The sequence below is a fragment of the Maylandia zebra genome, linkage group LG7 (assembly GCF_041146795.1).
Source record: "Maylandia zebra isolate NMK-2024a linkage group LG7, Mzebra_GT3a, whole genome shotgun sequence".
Taxonomy (NCBI): Eukaryota; Metazoa; Chordata; class Actinopteri; order Cichliformes; family Cichlidae; genus Maylandia; species Maylandia zebra.
Genome location: NC_135173.1, coordinates 26520043 through 26537112, shown reverse-complemented (window position 1 = coordinate 26537112; position 17070 = coordinate 26520043). Strand labels below are relative to the sequence as shown.

General features: G+C 42.1%; 1 protein-coding gene across 2 annotated transcripts in view; it reads right to left on the bottom strand.

Annotated features, from left to right (window-relative positions):
- LOC101483792 (chemokine-like protein TAFA-5) overlaps positions 1–17070 on the bottom strand; it is a 48189-nt gene that overhangs the window by 4370 nt on the left and 26749 nt on the right. For both annotated transcript variants that reach the window (XM_004556290.5, XM_004556289.3), the window contains exon 3: positions 13572–13699. In XM_004556290.5, the coding sequence (XP_004556347.1) occupies positions 13572–13699 (128 nt within the window). The remainder of the gene's footprint in view (positions 1–13571; positions 13700–17070) is intronic.

Here is a 17070-nt window from a genome sequence, read left to right as displayed (position 1 = left end):
GCCCCCCCCAAATAAAGGAGAACATGAAACTTAGTGAAAATAGATATTTACTTTGGAAAAGAAGCCCTTTTGTAATTGCTTCTAGCTGAAGCCTCACAACGAAGTGACGATGAAGTAGCAGCGGCACTACTTCTGAACAGCTCTTCTCTGAATTATTCATGTCCATCCTGCCGCTGGAATTCTAAAAGAGCTGGAGGAATCAGATTACACTGAGAATGATGTATAACTTTGAAATGACGTCAACATTCAAACTGCTCTTAAAATGCTCTGCTCACAGTTGATTACCATCAAGTGAAGGTGCATTTAGAGCATCTGTTGCCTGCACTCAGAGTAAGCATGGCAGATTTCTTGTAGGTGGAGGAGGCAACTGAGCTCAGAAAGTCGTCCTTGTGCACTCAGCAACTGGATTTTCTTGCGTTAGGCCAAAATACACTGCTGACACAATACCCTTATTACAACCAACTCTTTCCATGAAATTCATCATTTCTGATGGCCAATGAGAAAAAAGCTGCAGTAAAAACTTTAAATGCTGTCTCTTTATCACTGTCTGAAACCAAACAGGGCTACTGGATTATCGCAAAAGTAATAATCAAATGTAAAGGGTGTTATAATTCACAATTCAAAATTGAATGTGGCAAAATGATCATTTTATCTCAGTCATTTTGTTTGCATAATGATGATGATAAACTTCAATATGCTTCTCATAAAAATATTAATTTCAAATTAAAGTTGCAAACAGCATTTATCAGGCCCTCGCTTCTCTGTGCACATCCACTCATGCTGCACTCTATCCATATTACAGGTCGGTTGGGTTGTAGGCGAGGAGTTTCATGTTGTCATGTGAGTGTTTTAAGCCCAACACTAGGTGTTGCTGGAGAATATCTACTAATTATATGCCATGCCACAGTATATCATCTGTGGAACCACCAATGAAAATTTGATGTACATGGGATGATTATCGCCTTCTGCTGATTTCCTGTACCACTACATGGTGCCATAAGTGTTACCTAATATTGGCACATAGACATCTCCAGACTTGGACTTCCGTCAAGCATGTCAAGTTTGGGACAGACTGGATAATGTGCACTTGAGATATAGAATTTTCTATATCTACCTTTGTAAGTCAATCCCTGTAAGTGTCTACTGCTGATAAGCTAAAAACAAGCAGCTGTATTATTTTATGTTTGAAAGAGAAAAGGGGAGAAAAACCCCATAATATTCAGTTTCTAAATTGCATTGTGTCACTTTCACATCCTAAGTAAATGGATTCCCTTCTCTCCAAGGAGAACTGGATTTTTCTCTGAGTGAGTAGACTGTGATTTACTCCTGTCATTTTCTCCCTGTGTGACTGAAAATAGATAAATCCCCCTGCAGGTTGCCACCACATGGCTGCCTTCAATACAACACTTAAGGAAACATAAAGGTATATATAAAAAAAAACACCCAGCACGCCCCTGCGGGCGGTTTATCCTTCAAGCTCGGGTCCTCTACCAGAGGCCTGGGAGCTTGAGGGTCCTGCGCAGTATCTTAGCTGTTCCCAGGACTGCGCTCTTCTGGACAGAGATCTCCGATGTTGTTCCCGGGATCTGCTGGAGCCACTCGCCTATCTTGGGAGTCACCGCACCTAGTGCTCCGATTACCACGGGGACCACCGTTACCTTCACCCTCCACATCCTCTCGAGCTCTTCTCTGAGCCCTTGGTATTTCTCCAGCTTCTCGTGTTCCTTCTTCCTGATATTGCTGTCATTCGGAACCGCTACATCGATCACTACGGCCGTCTTCTTCTGTTTGTCTACCACCACTATGTCCGGTTGGTTAGCCACCACCATTTTGTCCGTCTGTATCTGGAAGTCCCACAGGATCTTAGCTCGGTCATTCTCCACCACCCTTGGGGGCATCTCCCATTTTGACCTCGGGACTTCCAGGTTATACTCCGCACAGATGTTCCTGTACACTATGCCGGCCACTTGGTTATGGCGTTCCATGTATGCCTTGCCTGCTAGCATCTTGCACCCTGCTGTTATGTGCTGGATTGTCTCTGGGGCATCTTTACACAGCCTGCACCTGGGGTCTTGCCTGGTGTGATAGACCCCAGCCTCTATGGATCTTGTACTCAGAGCTTGTTCTTGTGCTGCCATGATTAGTGCCTCTGTGCTGTCTTTCAGTCCAGCTTTGTCCAGCCACTGGTAGGATTTCTGGATATCAGCCACCTCCTCTATCTGCCGGTGGTACATACCGTGCAGGGCTCTGTCCTTCCATGATGGTTCCTCGTCTCCCTCCTCTTTCTTGGGTTTCTGCTGCCTGAGGTATTCACTGAGCACTCGGTCAGTTGGGGCCATCTTCCCAATGTATTCTTGGATGTTCGTTGTCTCATCCTGGACTGTGGTGCTGACACTCACCAGTCCCCGGCCCCCTTCCTTCCGCTTAGCGTACAGCCTCAGGGTGCTGGACTTGGGGTGAAACCCTCCATGCATGGTAAGGAGCTTTCTTGTCTTTATGTCAGTGGCTTCTATCTCCTCCTTTGGCCAGCCTATTACCCCAGCAGGGTACCTGATCACGGGCAGGGCGTACGTGTTGATGGCCCGGATCTTGTTCTTACCATTCAGCTGACTCCTCAGGACTTGCCTGACCCTCTGCAGGTACTTGGTGGTTGCAGCTTTTCTAGCGGCCTCTTCATGGTTCCCATTCGCCTGCGGGATCCCCAAGTACTTGTAACTGTCCTCTATGTCTGCAATGTTGCCTTCTGGTAGTTCAATCCCCTCAGTTCTGACTACCTTCCCTCTCTTTGTTACCATCCGACTACACTTCTCCAGTCCGAACGACATTCCAATGTCATTGCTGTATAGCCTGGTAGTGTGGATCAGTGAATCGATGTCTCGTTCACTCTTGGCATACAGCTTGATGTCATCCATGTACAGGAGGTGGCTGACAACTGCTCCGTTCCGTAGTCGGTATCCGTAGCCAGTCTTGTTAATGATCTCACTGAGGGGGTTCAGGCCTATGCAGAACAGCAGTGGGGACAGAGCATCTCCTTGGTAGATCCCGCACCTGATGGTGACTTGTGCTATGGGCTTGGAGTTGGCCTCTAGTGTTGTACGCCACATCCCCATTGAGTTCCTGATGAAGGCTCTTAGGGTCCCATTGATCTTGTACAATTCTAGGCATTCCAGTATCCAGCTGTGGGGCATTGAGTCATAGGCCTTCTTGTAATCAATCCAGGCAGTGCACAGGTTGGTCAGTCTGGTCTTGCAGTCTCGGCTGATTGTTCTGTCTACCAGTAGCTGGTGTTTTGCGCCTCTGGTATTCTTGCCAATTCCTTTCTGTGTCCCGCTCATGTATTGACCCATGTGCCTGTTCATCTTAGCCGATATGATGCCTGACAGGAGCTTCCATGTAGTACTGAGGCAGGTTATTGGTCGGTAGTTGGAGGGAACCGGTCCCTTCTTGGGGTCCTTGGGGATCAGGACCGTCCGGCCTTCAGTTAGCCATTCCGGGTGTCTCTCGTTAACTAGCAGCTGGTTCATTTGTGCTGCCAGACGCTCGTGGAGTGCAGTTAGCTTCTTCAGCCAGTAGGCGTGAACCATGTCGGGCCCTGGTGCTGTCCAACTCTTCATACTGGAGACCCTTTCTTGGATATCTGCCACTGTGATGGTTACTGGACCCTGTTCAGGGAGGTCGCTGTGGTCTGCCCTCAGATCCTCTAGCCACTGAGCATTGCCGTTATGGGTTGCATCCTTCTCCCATATGCTCTTCCAGTATTGCTCCGTCTCCAGCCTTGGTGGTGCTGTTCTCTTATTGTTCCCTTGCCACTGAGAGTACACCTTTGCTGGTTCTGTGGAGAACAGCTGGTTTATTCTCCTGCCTTCTATCTCTCTGGTGTACCTCCTCAAGCGGCTGGCCAAGGCTGTGAGTCTTTGCTTGGCAGTTTCCAAGGCCTCAGGTATGGACAGCTTGCTGTATTTCTTAGGCACCTTATTCGTCGCACCTTTCTGCAACTCCGTTAGTTGGCTAACCTCCCTCCGTGCTACTTTGATCTTGGCCTCTAGCCTCCTTCTCCATGGAGGGTACTGCCCCTTGTGGCTGTTCAACTTGTAGCCAAGCATCTCACTGATCACTGCTGCCGTATTGTAGATCAGCTTGTTAGTGTCGGTAATCGTGGTTGTAGGTATTGCCCGTAGTGCTGCATTAACATCATCTAGCAGACCTTCTGAGGGTACTTCACGTAATCTTGGTAACCGGCTACGGGGGATCCAGGTTTCAAGCTTGGCCATAATCCTATTTTTCAGGTCAGTTCCTCTCGCACTCAACGATCCTTCTCCTATCACACTTGGGGCTATGTACCCAATCTCAGGTGGGGGTGATGATATCTCCCCCCTGACCTGGCGTCCTGACTCCTCCTTGCCATAGCATTTGTGTTGTACCTCGTCAATCTCTAGCTGTGAGAGCAGTCCCTTCTTTCGAATGTTGGAACACTGAGCTACTAGTTGTTTCGCCGTCATTGTGGATGTTGGGTATCGAAGAATCCATAGGTCCCTCATCCTATTCATGTAGCCCCTTCCGCCGGGGTTACTTGCGTAGTAGCATTCCAACAACGCCCTGTTTTCGTCCCTTGCCCACCGATGCCTTCTTGTTCCAGTAGCCCACTTTTCGTCAGGGTGCCCTGGTTCCTCAACACCTGACGCGGACCTTGTTGATCCGGGCGACGTCCGAGCCGGCATGCCTTCATATTTATCTGTCTCGCTCATGTCTGCGGTAGGCTTGCTTAGCATAGGGGGTCTAGCCTTAGGACCCTTACTGGATACAGACGCCCCAGGCAGGAATCGAACTTGCGATCCTCTGTTCCAAAGGCGTGTAGTCTAACCACTACGCTATCCAGCTGCTATATATATATATATATATATATATATATATATATATATATATAAAAACACCCAACACCCAGCACGCCCCTGCGGGCGGTTTATCCTTCAAGCTCGGGTCCTCTACCAGAGGCCTGGGAGCTTGAGGGTCCTGCGCAGTATCTTAGCTGTTCCCAGGACTGCGCTCTTCTGGACAGAGATCTCCGATGTTGTTCCCGGGATCTGCTGGAGCCACTCGCCTAGCTTGGGAGTCACCGCACCTAGTGCTCCGTTACCTTCACCCTCCACATCCTCTCGAGCTCTTCTCTGAGCCCTTGGTATTTCTCCAGCTTCTCGTGTTCCTTCTTCCTGATATTGCTGTCATTCGGAACCGCTACATCGATCACTACGGCCGTCTTCTTCTGTTTGTCTACCACCATTATGTCCGGTTGGTTAGCCACCACCATTTTGTCCGTCTGTATCTGGAAGTCCCACAGGATCTTAGCTCGGTCATTCTCCACCACCCTTGGGGGCATCTCCCATTTTGACCTCGGGACTTCCAGGTTATACTCGGCACAGATGTTCCTGTACACTATGGCGGCCACTTGGTTATGGCGTTCCATGTATGCCTTGCCTGCTAGCATCTTGCACCCTGCTGTTATGTGCTGGATTGTCTCTGGGGCATCTTTACACAGCCTACACCTGGGGTCTTGCCTGGTGTGATAGACCCCGGCCTCTATGGATCTTGTACTCAGAGCTTGTTCTTGTGCTGCCATGATTAGTGCCTCTGTGCTGTCTTTCAGTCCAGCTGGTAGGATTTCTGGATATCAGCCACCTCCTCTATATATATATATACATATATATATACATATATATATATATATATATATATATATATATATATATATATATATATATATATATATATATACACAATTAACAGAAAAGAAATAAAATCCGCCATTCACTGAGAACACGGTGATCCAGGCAGTTGACATAATATAAGTAGAAGCTGAGATGGAGACCTTTACTACGCTTCTTAGATCCAATGAAACAAATACAGACAAATTTTAGAAAGCAGAGTTCTCAGAAATATAAAACTTTCTAAAAAAACCCTCTAAAAATAATCATTAAAACAATCTTGTACTGTTTAGTAGACTTGCAGGTTAGTTATACTTCATTCCTTATTGACTTACAGTGGTCATCTAACATACAACACTAAGTGCAATAATCCTTTCTGGCATCGTTGTATTTTTACTCAGTTGTATATAGCATTCGTATTCTATTTTTATCTTATTGTATATTTTTATTCTATTTTATTCTACTGTATATAGTATATTATTTTATTCTATTCTGTACAGCTGTGTACTGTATTTATTCTTATTGTATTCTAATTTTTGCGTCATAACTTTTGCACTGTCCACTTCCTGCTGTGACAAAACAAATTTCCCACGTGTGGGACTAATAAAGGTTATCTTATCTTATCTTATCTTATACATTACTTCAGCAAACTGTAACCACATATCCTTACATTCAAATGCTCCGACTATAATGTGAAATCTGTATATTGTTTCTTGTGTGTGCCCCTGCAATTTAAACTTGTTTTATTACAAGATGCAATAAAACAAGATTAACTCTACAAATCTTCATGTCTTAATAACATAACAGTGTCATCTGTAGCTTGCACCTGTAAGTGACAGAGATGACAGATATGAGCTTAACTGTGTTACACGCTAGTTTAAAATACATTACTAAAATACATTACTGACCAAATACTTATTTTCCACCCTGATTTACGAATAAATTCTTTACAAATCCTACCATGTGGATTCATGGATTTTTTTTTCACATTCTGTCTCTCACAGTTGAAGTGTACCTCTGGTGCAAATTACTGACCTCTGTCATCATTTTAGGTGGGGGAACTTGCACAATCGGTGGCTGACTAAATACTTTTTTGCCCCACTGTACATCAGTCCAGCTACCCTATATGGACACAGGTATTGGGCTACAACTCTGAATCTTTGAATTCTGCTCTTTTTAGACCCATTGGCACATAAAATGCCACCCTTGCAACAAGTCAGTTTCCTTCCTCCTACATACTCTGAAATCACCTATTAGTGGTATTATTGCAAAGTGGAAGTCTGTTGGACCATCTCAGCCATGAAGTGACAGACCATTAAAATTTACAAAATAGGATCAAAGAGTGCTGAGACCCAAAGTGCATAAAAGTCACCCACATTCTGTTGACTCAATAGTTGCAGAGTTCAAAACCTTATCTGGCATTAACTAGAGATGGACCGATCCGATATTACATATCGGTATTAGTCCGATACTGACCTAAATTACTGGATCGGATATCAGAGAGAAATAAAAAATGTAATCCGATCCATTAAATATCAGGAAAGCACCTCACAAAACTTGCAACACGCTGTAGCTCGCCTCATAACCTTAGCACTTCGGAGCAGTATGCATCACGTGATAGAGCGGCTGTGGCCTGCCAGACCTGTCAGTGGTCTGGTTGAGCATTTGGAGCTTCGCTAGCAACCCGGCATTTCATCTCCGACAAAGTTATCCCCGAGAGAAGTAAAGCAAGTGTGTAAGTCCATCTCTGAATGTTTGTACAGCATTCCCACGTTAAGCTTAACAACCGATTTATGGAGCTACTGCCTCTTCTCTCTTTCTCCCTCTCCAATCATGAAACTGCTTAATGATCAGCTGATCGGCTTTTCTGTCGCGAGTCCATCTCTCTTGTTTGTTTTTGGCCCACTTTGCACCAGAAAGAGGAAACCAGCGGCTGAACAACAGCAGCACGTTTAAGCTTGATAAGCTGTTGTTAGAATATATTTAATATTACTTTCTACACCAGGATCCTTTTCTACTAGGGGTGCAACGATACTCGTATGGATATTGAACCGTTCGATACAGTGCTTTCGGTTCGGTACGCATATGTATCGAACAATACAAAATTTGTAATTTATTTTATCAACTTTCCTTCTGACGATGCTGTCTGTGTTGAGCGCTCAGTGAATCTGCGTTCGACTACTCTGCCTAGGCTGCACTGTCAAGCGCAGATCCACTGAGCGCTCAACACAGACAGCATCGTCAGAAGGAAGAGCGCAGGGCAAGCTAGCGAGACAGAAGTTAAGCTCTCCTTGCAACATGGAAAATTGAACCTCCCCCACCCTCATTCAGATCTGGCGTTTGGAATTATTTTGGTTTTCATGTGACGTATGACCCTGAAGGTAGGCGCGTCATTGACTAAAGTAAAACAGTATGTTGTCATGGTCGCTGTGTGGCAGGCAGGATGAGGACCCAAAATGCAAACTCACGGACTCAGGGGATAAACTCAAAATGCAGCTTTATTGCTGACAAAAGATAATAGGAAAAACTAATCTGGGAAAAACTAACATAAAGCTCACCAGGAAACACAGGGGGAATCACACACAGCATGAGGGAGAACGCGACACAGAACTGAGGAAGACGCAGACATAAATACACAGAGGGTTAACGATGGAAGTGGGAGCACACGGGGAACACAGGTGACACTGATAATCATAACAAGACACGGCAGGAGTGAACGCAACACTAACGGGAGACGGGCAAAGTAAAACAGGAAGTACAGAGGTTCAGACAGGAGGAGAGAGAGCACGGGGAAAACACCGGGCTGGGGAAAACATAGAATAAAACACAAAGAGAGACGAGGGCTCCAATATACACAGAGGGGCACACAGGGGGTAAGAGTCACGAAGGGAAAACACTTAGGGAACAACACAACAGGGCAACTCAGGAAACATGGCCTAAATAAGGAACGAAATACAAAAATACATGAAAACTAAGAATACTGGGCCCACATGGCCCAGGACCATGGCATATGTTGGATGTGCCACGCACTAGTGTGTTAGCGCAGTTAGCTCGTTAATGTGTTGGCCGTTTAGCCCCACGCACTGATATTTGCCGTGTTGTGGCGTTAACGTCATTTCAACGAGATTAACGCTGACAGCGCTAGTGGGAACACAACGAATATGACTGCACATTTACACCGACATCATCCTAGTGCAAAGACAAGTGGAAGAAGACAAAAACAACAAGCATGCATGCTACAAACTTTACCCGAGTCATTTAGACAGCCGTTAGCACATGATTCTCCTTATGGGGACCTGATATGTTTAATATTGTGGCGAGCTCAGACAAGGTGGAGACGGAGGTGTCGTTTAGTCTTGCTTCCCGTGAGCTAGCCAGGGAGCACAGCCCTTTATTGACATCTGCAGAAGAACACTGCCGCTAGCTAACTGCTCAGCACGGCAACCGCACAGCAACAACAATACACAGGGCGCCCTCTGACCCCGGGAGGACACACCGTCGCAGCGAGAGGGCATCACCCGTCACTATGGCAACATAAACAAAACATAACTGTGCAAACAGAACCCCGAACAGCCCTGACCCGCTACATAGCCCCCACCTAAGGGGTCAGTCGTCCCCGACGACCCCATTACCCCACACAAAGTCCTGCAAATGTCCAGGTGCCTTCTTCTGGCGCACCGGCCGGTCACGACCGGCGGGGAAAAGTCACTAGGGTCAGAACATGGGGTGCCACCATCATCCCACTTCTGACACCAATGTGGCGAGCTCAGACAAGGAGGAGACAGAGGTGTCGTTTGGTATTGCTTCCCGTGAGCTAGCCAGGGAGCACAGCCGTTTATTGACATCTGTAGAAGAACACTGCCGCTAGCTAACTACTCAGCGCAGCAACCGCACAGCAACAACAACAACACACAGGGCGCCCTCTGCCCCCGAAGGACACACCGTCGCAGCAAGAGGGCGTCACCCGTCACTATGGCAACATAAACAAAACATAACTGTACAAACAGAACCCCGAACAGCCCTGACCCGCTACATACAATATGCTGCTGAGAATATAGCCCAGAAGAAGCGTATAGTATAGCTTTTATTTTGGAAAGAGCCATTTCTCTGTAATAAACTCTCTTTTCCAAAGATGAGTGATTCCTCAATCAGATACAGGGCTTGCAAAATTGCTAGCCCGACGTCTGTTTTACAAATTTGGAAGATCCCAAGAAGTTTCTCTAGGTATGTTTGTTTTTTGTAAGCATGTTTGAGATAAATTAGATAAAAAAAAGCTTTCCGTCTTTCTCCAAAAGTCCATGATAATATAATATAATATAATATAATGTAATATAATATAATATAATATAATAAAGATATATTAGGTAGTTTTCCCCTCACTCACATTCCTCCAGTTCAAAAAGTCTACATCTGTTGGCTTAAAAAAAAAAAAAACCTTGTTAGAAAGAAAACTTTTTCCTCTGTGATCTGAGGGTAAAATTATGGCTGTAAAGTAAAAGTTCCTCAATGGAAAAGGTTAGAAATGAGAATATTAGAGGGGCAGCTCAGGTTGAGCAGTTAGGACTCAAACTTAGAAAGGCAGGGTTGAGACGGTCTGGGCATGTGCAGAGGGCTGGATGTTGAATATGCAGCTGGTAAGGAGGAGGAAGGTTTATGGATGTGCAGGAGTGAAGGAGAACATGGAGAGGGTTGATGTGGGATGCTTGATGTAGAGATCCCATCCCATAGCAACAACTGTAATGCCAAAGAGGTCATTTCTTGAAGACGTTAAGCTGTTAATTTTCATATTTTTTCTATTCATAAGCAAGATTAGACAAAATAAGTATTAAAGATTAAGTTTCTGAAAATGTCGTAGGTTTCACGAATGGTTATTTCATTACACATCATAAAGGTAAATATGTATTGTATGTATGTAAAATTCACCAATAAGCAAATTTTACATCTAAATAATTGATATAGAAGAAGATAATTATGGAAAAGTCAAAAGTGAATTTTGGATAACAGGTGGCATTAGTTACACTAAAAAAAAAAAAAAAAAAACTACAACAATAAATGAAGAAAAACTCTCACTGCTAAATTTATTGAACAGGTCATTGTCTGCATTTTAAAACTGACCTCAAAATTAGGACACATTTTAATACATTATTTACTGTAAAAGTACAACAGTAAAAGTTTCTCACACCATCTACAACTGCCTGTGCTTCATTGGATATGCAGCCTTTCTCTTTCATTAAGCATCCACAGTGCTGCACCTCAGTCGGCAGCCTTTGAGCCTCTCAGCTTTTCTCCTGTTTGGGACTGAAACCTGTCCGACTTCTGCTCACTTCATCTATGGCTCCCCTGCTGCTCTGTGCAACCAGCAACCTAGGTGTGGCTAGGCAGTCTGGCTAGGCAAAATTACCTTTTTATACCAATTTCTATATGGTCAAAATGACATTGTCATCTTTCTATCCCTATTACCCCCAAATTCACTATATAATGAATAATTCAATTTTTGAAAAAGTAATGAAACGAGATCATGGAGTTTAATTGCAGAGAGTTACACTATTTTTAAAATGGCCTCAAAATGACCTCCGTCTTGGTTTTTGTGTTAAATATTTAAAACTGTGATGTTTCTCCTTTAAACTGGTTTAAAACATCTGGAGAGAAACAGAAATTGACATTTCTATTGTAAAAGGTTGAAAAGCAAATTTAATTTGAGGCTTATCTTAACATGGTCATGAACTCCAATAGCTAACTGGCAACATTTAACATTTTTAAAATCAGAGATATTCTGAGCATACTTTTATTTTTCTAAAATTAAGAAGGGGCTTTAATTTTTTAAAAGGTTCATAGCATTAACAGTTTCATATTCTTTAACTGTAAAACATGTTTATGCTCATCTAGATTTGCCACAAATTCTATTGAGGTGCTTTAAAGTGTGCAGATCTGAATAATTGTTTTGTTTGCTTAGCATTAAAAATGTGGTCAGGGGAGCGGAAATTAAAAAGGAGGTTGTTTCAACTTTTCTTTACTGTAGCCTTCTCATTTACTTGAATGGAGAAGGAATTTTAAGGATCTTTTATGGTTTTTCTGGGTTTTTTATTTTATTTTTAAAGGCATAAAAGGTTTACTGGAAAAAATGACAGCATTGGTGTAAATAGTGTATCTACAACAAAGGTGTGGAAAGCAATGGGACAAGAGTAAGAAGAGAGACAGATTAAAATCAGTGTTGAATGAATTTTCTGGCAAACATTACATGTGAGTACTGAAAGCTGAAATATTTTGCCTGCAATTGTCTGAAAAGGAAAAAAAGACTGAACAGCATTTGTTGAAATTACTGTTAAAAATGGAAATAATTACAAGAGCTATAATTAGGAGCTACGGGGCATCAAAAACTAGAAGGCTTTGGTCTTAAATTATTTTGTCTCCATGGTACTGAATGACATTACCTCAGGAAAAGTTGAATGAACCCAACAATCATACAACGAAAAACTATCATGGTGCTGAGTCTTTGACCCATTGATTTGAAATTTATTGTGGACGCATCATTCTTCTTTTATTTTATTTATTTATTTTTTTACAGTAAGAGAGGATTTATGTTCAAGCTCTTTGAACTTTTTTGAGGTTTGTTCCTCCTTGTGCCTCTGAGATTGTTATCTATATTTCTGGTTCATGGATTATGTTTGTCTCCCTTTGGTTCCAGTCTGTATTTTTATATGTAGCCTTTTGTTATCATCATCTTTCCCTTTCTGTCTCGTCAGTCAATCATGTCTTCATGTTTATTTATTGCCTGTCACTGTATCACGTTCATATGTTTTATTACTGGTCTCAGTCTTTGTTACTTCCTGTTTTATTTTGATAGCCCCTCATCTCGAGTGGATTGCGTTTAGTTTTGGGTCCCCTTGTCTCGTTAATCAGATTCCATTCAGCTATGTTCCCTGGTGTTTCCCTGATGTGTATATATTGTTTGTAATGTAGTGCCTTGTGGTTGTGTCTTCCCTTGCAGTTTGTGCTCTCTGCTGTGAAGTTTGGATTTTCCTTGTTTTGGACTTTTTAGTTTAATGAAACTACCTTTAATTTACCCTTTGTGTTTCTGAATCATGCATTTGAGTGCTGCTACTTAACCAGCCTTGTTAAAAACTCGATAAACAGAAACTTAATTTGTTGAACCAGGTTAATTTCATTCTGTTACAAAAACATGGGTAAAAGTAGCTGAAGATTGTAATGAATTAAACAAAAAAAACCTGAACAACACAAATTTAGATCTTCATTAGACCAATGAACATTCAGATGGGAAGAATGAAGTTATATTAATTCAAAAATGTTCCCTGTTTTAACTCATTATTGTTGGGTTGTTTTTTTTTTTCCAGTTTCTGCTCAAGGATTGTTAATATAATTCTCAAAATTACTTTTGACAAGACTCACGGTGAACCTGACATTATATTTTTCATGGACAACAAAGCTGAACTGTGTATGAAATATGGGAATTTGTTTTTCATAAGGTATTTAAAAGAGAAAAAAATTATAAAATGATTACTCCAAATTACATCTGTTGGAAGGCTGTTGACAACTGGGGGGAAAAAATAGCTCCTCCTTCACAGTAAACTTGCACCAATAAAGACTGCACACCTGAGGTAGGGTGTACAGCTTTCTTCATTCTTACAATTTAAGTTCCCATGTTTGGAGCTTACTTAAACTCTGTGATTCACAGTTTTGTAAAAATAGGATGACTCCTTGAACAATACAACAGGTTTTGCTTCTATACTTTCTGTTACTACATGCAGCTAAAGTGGTGAAATCAATTTCCAGTATGTTTTGCAAATATGTTCAAATCACCATTTTTTCAGTGGTAAGTGTGTTTGTATTTGTCAGCTAAGCTTGTTTTCTCACCGTGGTGGTTTTCACTCTGCCTCCTGGTTGAGTACAGGTCCAGCCTGACTGATTGACCAGGAGATTACAGCCTTCATCCTCTAAGCATGGAGTCATCTCACACCACTGTCGACTCGTGATGATACGAACTGAGGAGGACGACAAGAGGAAGAAGAGGTAAGTATGCTTGAGCTTCAATTTTAAGTTTTTACGTTATTTGTGTTTTTTCATCAGCATCTTATGGCTGAACAACCCCCCCATCTCCTTTATCATAAATGATGATTTTATTCTTGTTGATGTTTCTCCTTTTACTCCTACTGTTAATAATGAAGAAATAAGTGCAGATACACAACTGTATTTGAAAATTCTACATAATCTGTAATCTATATTCTGCAATGGCACTCCGAGTTTGCAGTGTTTGCATAGAGTGTAAATAATTGTTGAACATACCAAGCTACTCATGCACAGTCTTTACAGAACATTGACAATTTTATTAAGATACACATACAAAATATAACAAGAAATACCAAGGGCTTTATGGTAAACATTGGTGAAATAACCCTTTAAAACAATGTTGCAGCAGATGTAGAGTAACAAGGGTTCTGTGATAGTTAACCTCTGTCCAGCATTTTCAGTCAGATGTGTGTGACTCTGGATCATGTCGAAAGAAGACCATCAAACATCTGTTATTAACAGCTGTATGTGTTTTCAATTAAACACTATAAGTGGACAACACAAAATAATTTAATGTTTCTCATTATGCAAAGGAAATGTGAGGAAAAGGTGTCAAGAGTAAAAATAAATAAAGATGAACATTAGTCAGACATTTACATGCACTCATCATGTGCATAAATATCATGGTAATTTGGGCCTTACCAGATGATCAGAATGAAAGGCAAAAGCAGTCACTCTACACTCTACAGCTAACGACATGTGAAAAGGTTTTCAAAGAAACTGGAGTCCAGTTTAAAACTTTGCTCATAATTCAACAGCTCGTAAAACCATCTTTAGCAGCAATAACTCAAAGTAACCATTTTCTTTACAATGTCATCATTGAGTGATAGATGGATTTTGGTCCACTCCTCTTTACAAAATTGTTTCAGTTCATTGAGGTTTGCGTCATCTGTTTAAATGCAACAATATTTCAGTTGGGTTGAGGTCTGCACATCGCCTGGGCCATTTGAACACTTTGGTTCTTTTTTTTTTGTAGACATTCTTTTCTAGATTTTATTGTGAGGGTTATTTTTTTCTCTCTTGGGCATACAACAACAACAACAACAACAACAACAACAACAATAAAAATCTCCTTCAAAAACATAACAAAGAACATAAGAGGTTTAACCTAAAAATCCCCCCAATCACAATCTTATTAAATATCCTAAAGGTCTTAAAGGATGTGCTGCTAATACTATTACAGTAGATCTTTAAGAGGTCTTGCAGAGTGCATATCTGGACAAGTGAAAGCAGCTGTGGGAGCATGAGGGTTACTTACCAGGCAAGTGGGTTTAATGTTGTGGCCAATAAATGCAACATAAAGGTAATCTAATGCAGTGTGCATAATTAATGTAGCATGACATAGCATGAACAAAGCTTATGACATGCCATATAATATATTCTAATATATTATGTAAAATAGAATGACCTGAGTTATCAGCACTATGTGGAAAACACACACACACACACACACACACACACACACACACACACACACACACACACACACACACACACACACACACACCACTTCACTTGCAGGGATATTCCTGCTGTTTGAAGTGATTCTTTACTGACCCAGTCTTTCAGTTCTTGCTCTCATTCCTGGCACTAAATTACACACACTCTGAGCCATGTCTGGGGAAACACAAAGAAAATGAAAGACTGTAGAGGCCTGTAATACATAACCTGGTAATCAGTTCGCCCATTGGAGCAGTGGTGTGATTGTGATAGCCTGTGAGTCCCCAATTATCAAACCAATTTCCTACTGAACAACAGTAGCATTGCTCAGCCATTCTTACATCCCCTCACACCTCTATCCAGATGGAGAGATCCTTCAGGAGGAGGAAACAGTTCAGCTTCAGCAGCTCATTTTTATTGAAAATCTTATTATTAGAATTTAGGTTTAGGAAAAATTACAAAGATTAGTATGGTTGTAATTTAAAATATAAATCTCTATAAAGATTTCTGGCCTTTGTTGGAAATGGAGTGTATTTTCTTGTTCCTGGTATCATTAATAGGAATAAATGAAAAATCATTTGTTGTCATATTGAATGTATACTAGCAATATCATCTGTAGTGTGTAGGATGACTTCGCCTTCTTCTTGATTTCTAAAGTTAAGGATAAATTGGTGGAAGCGGAAGGAAAAATATTGCACAGAGTTCATTGAGGAGTTGAGATGGGCTCTGAGTGGTTACCACGATCGTGGCTCAAGAGTTGGGAGTTCGCCTTGTAATTGGAAGGTTGCTGGTTCAAGCCTCGGCTTGGACAGTCTCGGTCGTTGTGTCCTTGGGCAAGACACTTCACCCGTTGCCTACTGGTGGTGGTTAGAGGGCCCGGTGGCGCCAGTGTCCGGCAGCCTCGCCTCTGTCAGTGCGCCCCAGGGTGGCTGTGGCTACAATGTAGCTTGCCATCACCAGTGTGTGAATGTGTGGATGACTGGATATGTAAAGCACTTTGGGGTCCTTTGGGACTAGTAAAGCGCTATACAAATACAGGCCATTTACCAGATGACTGGGAAAGTACCCCTGAAGTGCTGAGGGAAACACGGTATTTGATGTATCCTCTGGAAAAAGGAACAAAGACAAGCAGACTTGGTATGGTATGACCAAACAAAGGAAAGGATCTGAAGGAAGAGGAAAAAGCAAAGAAAAAGTCGATTAGCCAAAGAGATGAAAAAAGTAGACAAGAGTACTGGGAGTTTAGGCGTATGGGAAACAGAGAGGTAGCAAAGACAAAGGAAAAGGCTTATATTGAGTTGTATGTGATGTTGAGGAGTAAAGGACTTGTATCAAGCTGGAAAAGATGTGCAGAAGATTAGGGTGATTAACGATGTGGCTATTGAGATGAGCAGTGAGAATACTGTGTTAAAAAGATGGAAGGAGTACCTTGAGGAGCTGATGAATGAAGAAAATCAGAAGAGGATGGATGGAGGACAGTTTCATGGTCCATAGCTCCATGAATTTGGAAAAACTAAGTGTGAGCTCAGTCGTGCTCCTGACTTAATGCAGCATCTTTGGATTTTGACTCTTACTCTTGAAAAAACCTTTTTTGGTCTCAGGATCATGGGCAGAGACCAAGCTGTCAGCACTAGCATCTGTCTTTGACATGAAATTTGGGTCAGTTCAACATCAAAGTTGACCTCCTCACAAGTTTAACGTCCAAGATGAAATTGTACGTGAAGATTTCCACAACTAGACTTACAGAAAGTGATCAACACAAAATTTGAACATAATAGGAATGCTTCACTTAGAGGTTTGCTTTTTGTAAGTTCAGTAATTTGATAATAATCAGACACTGTATTAG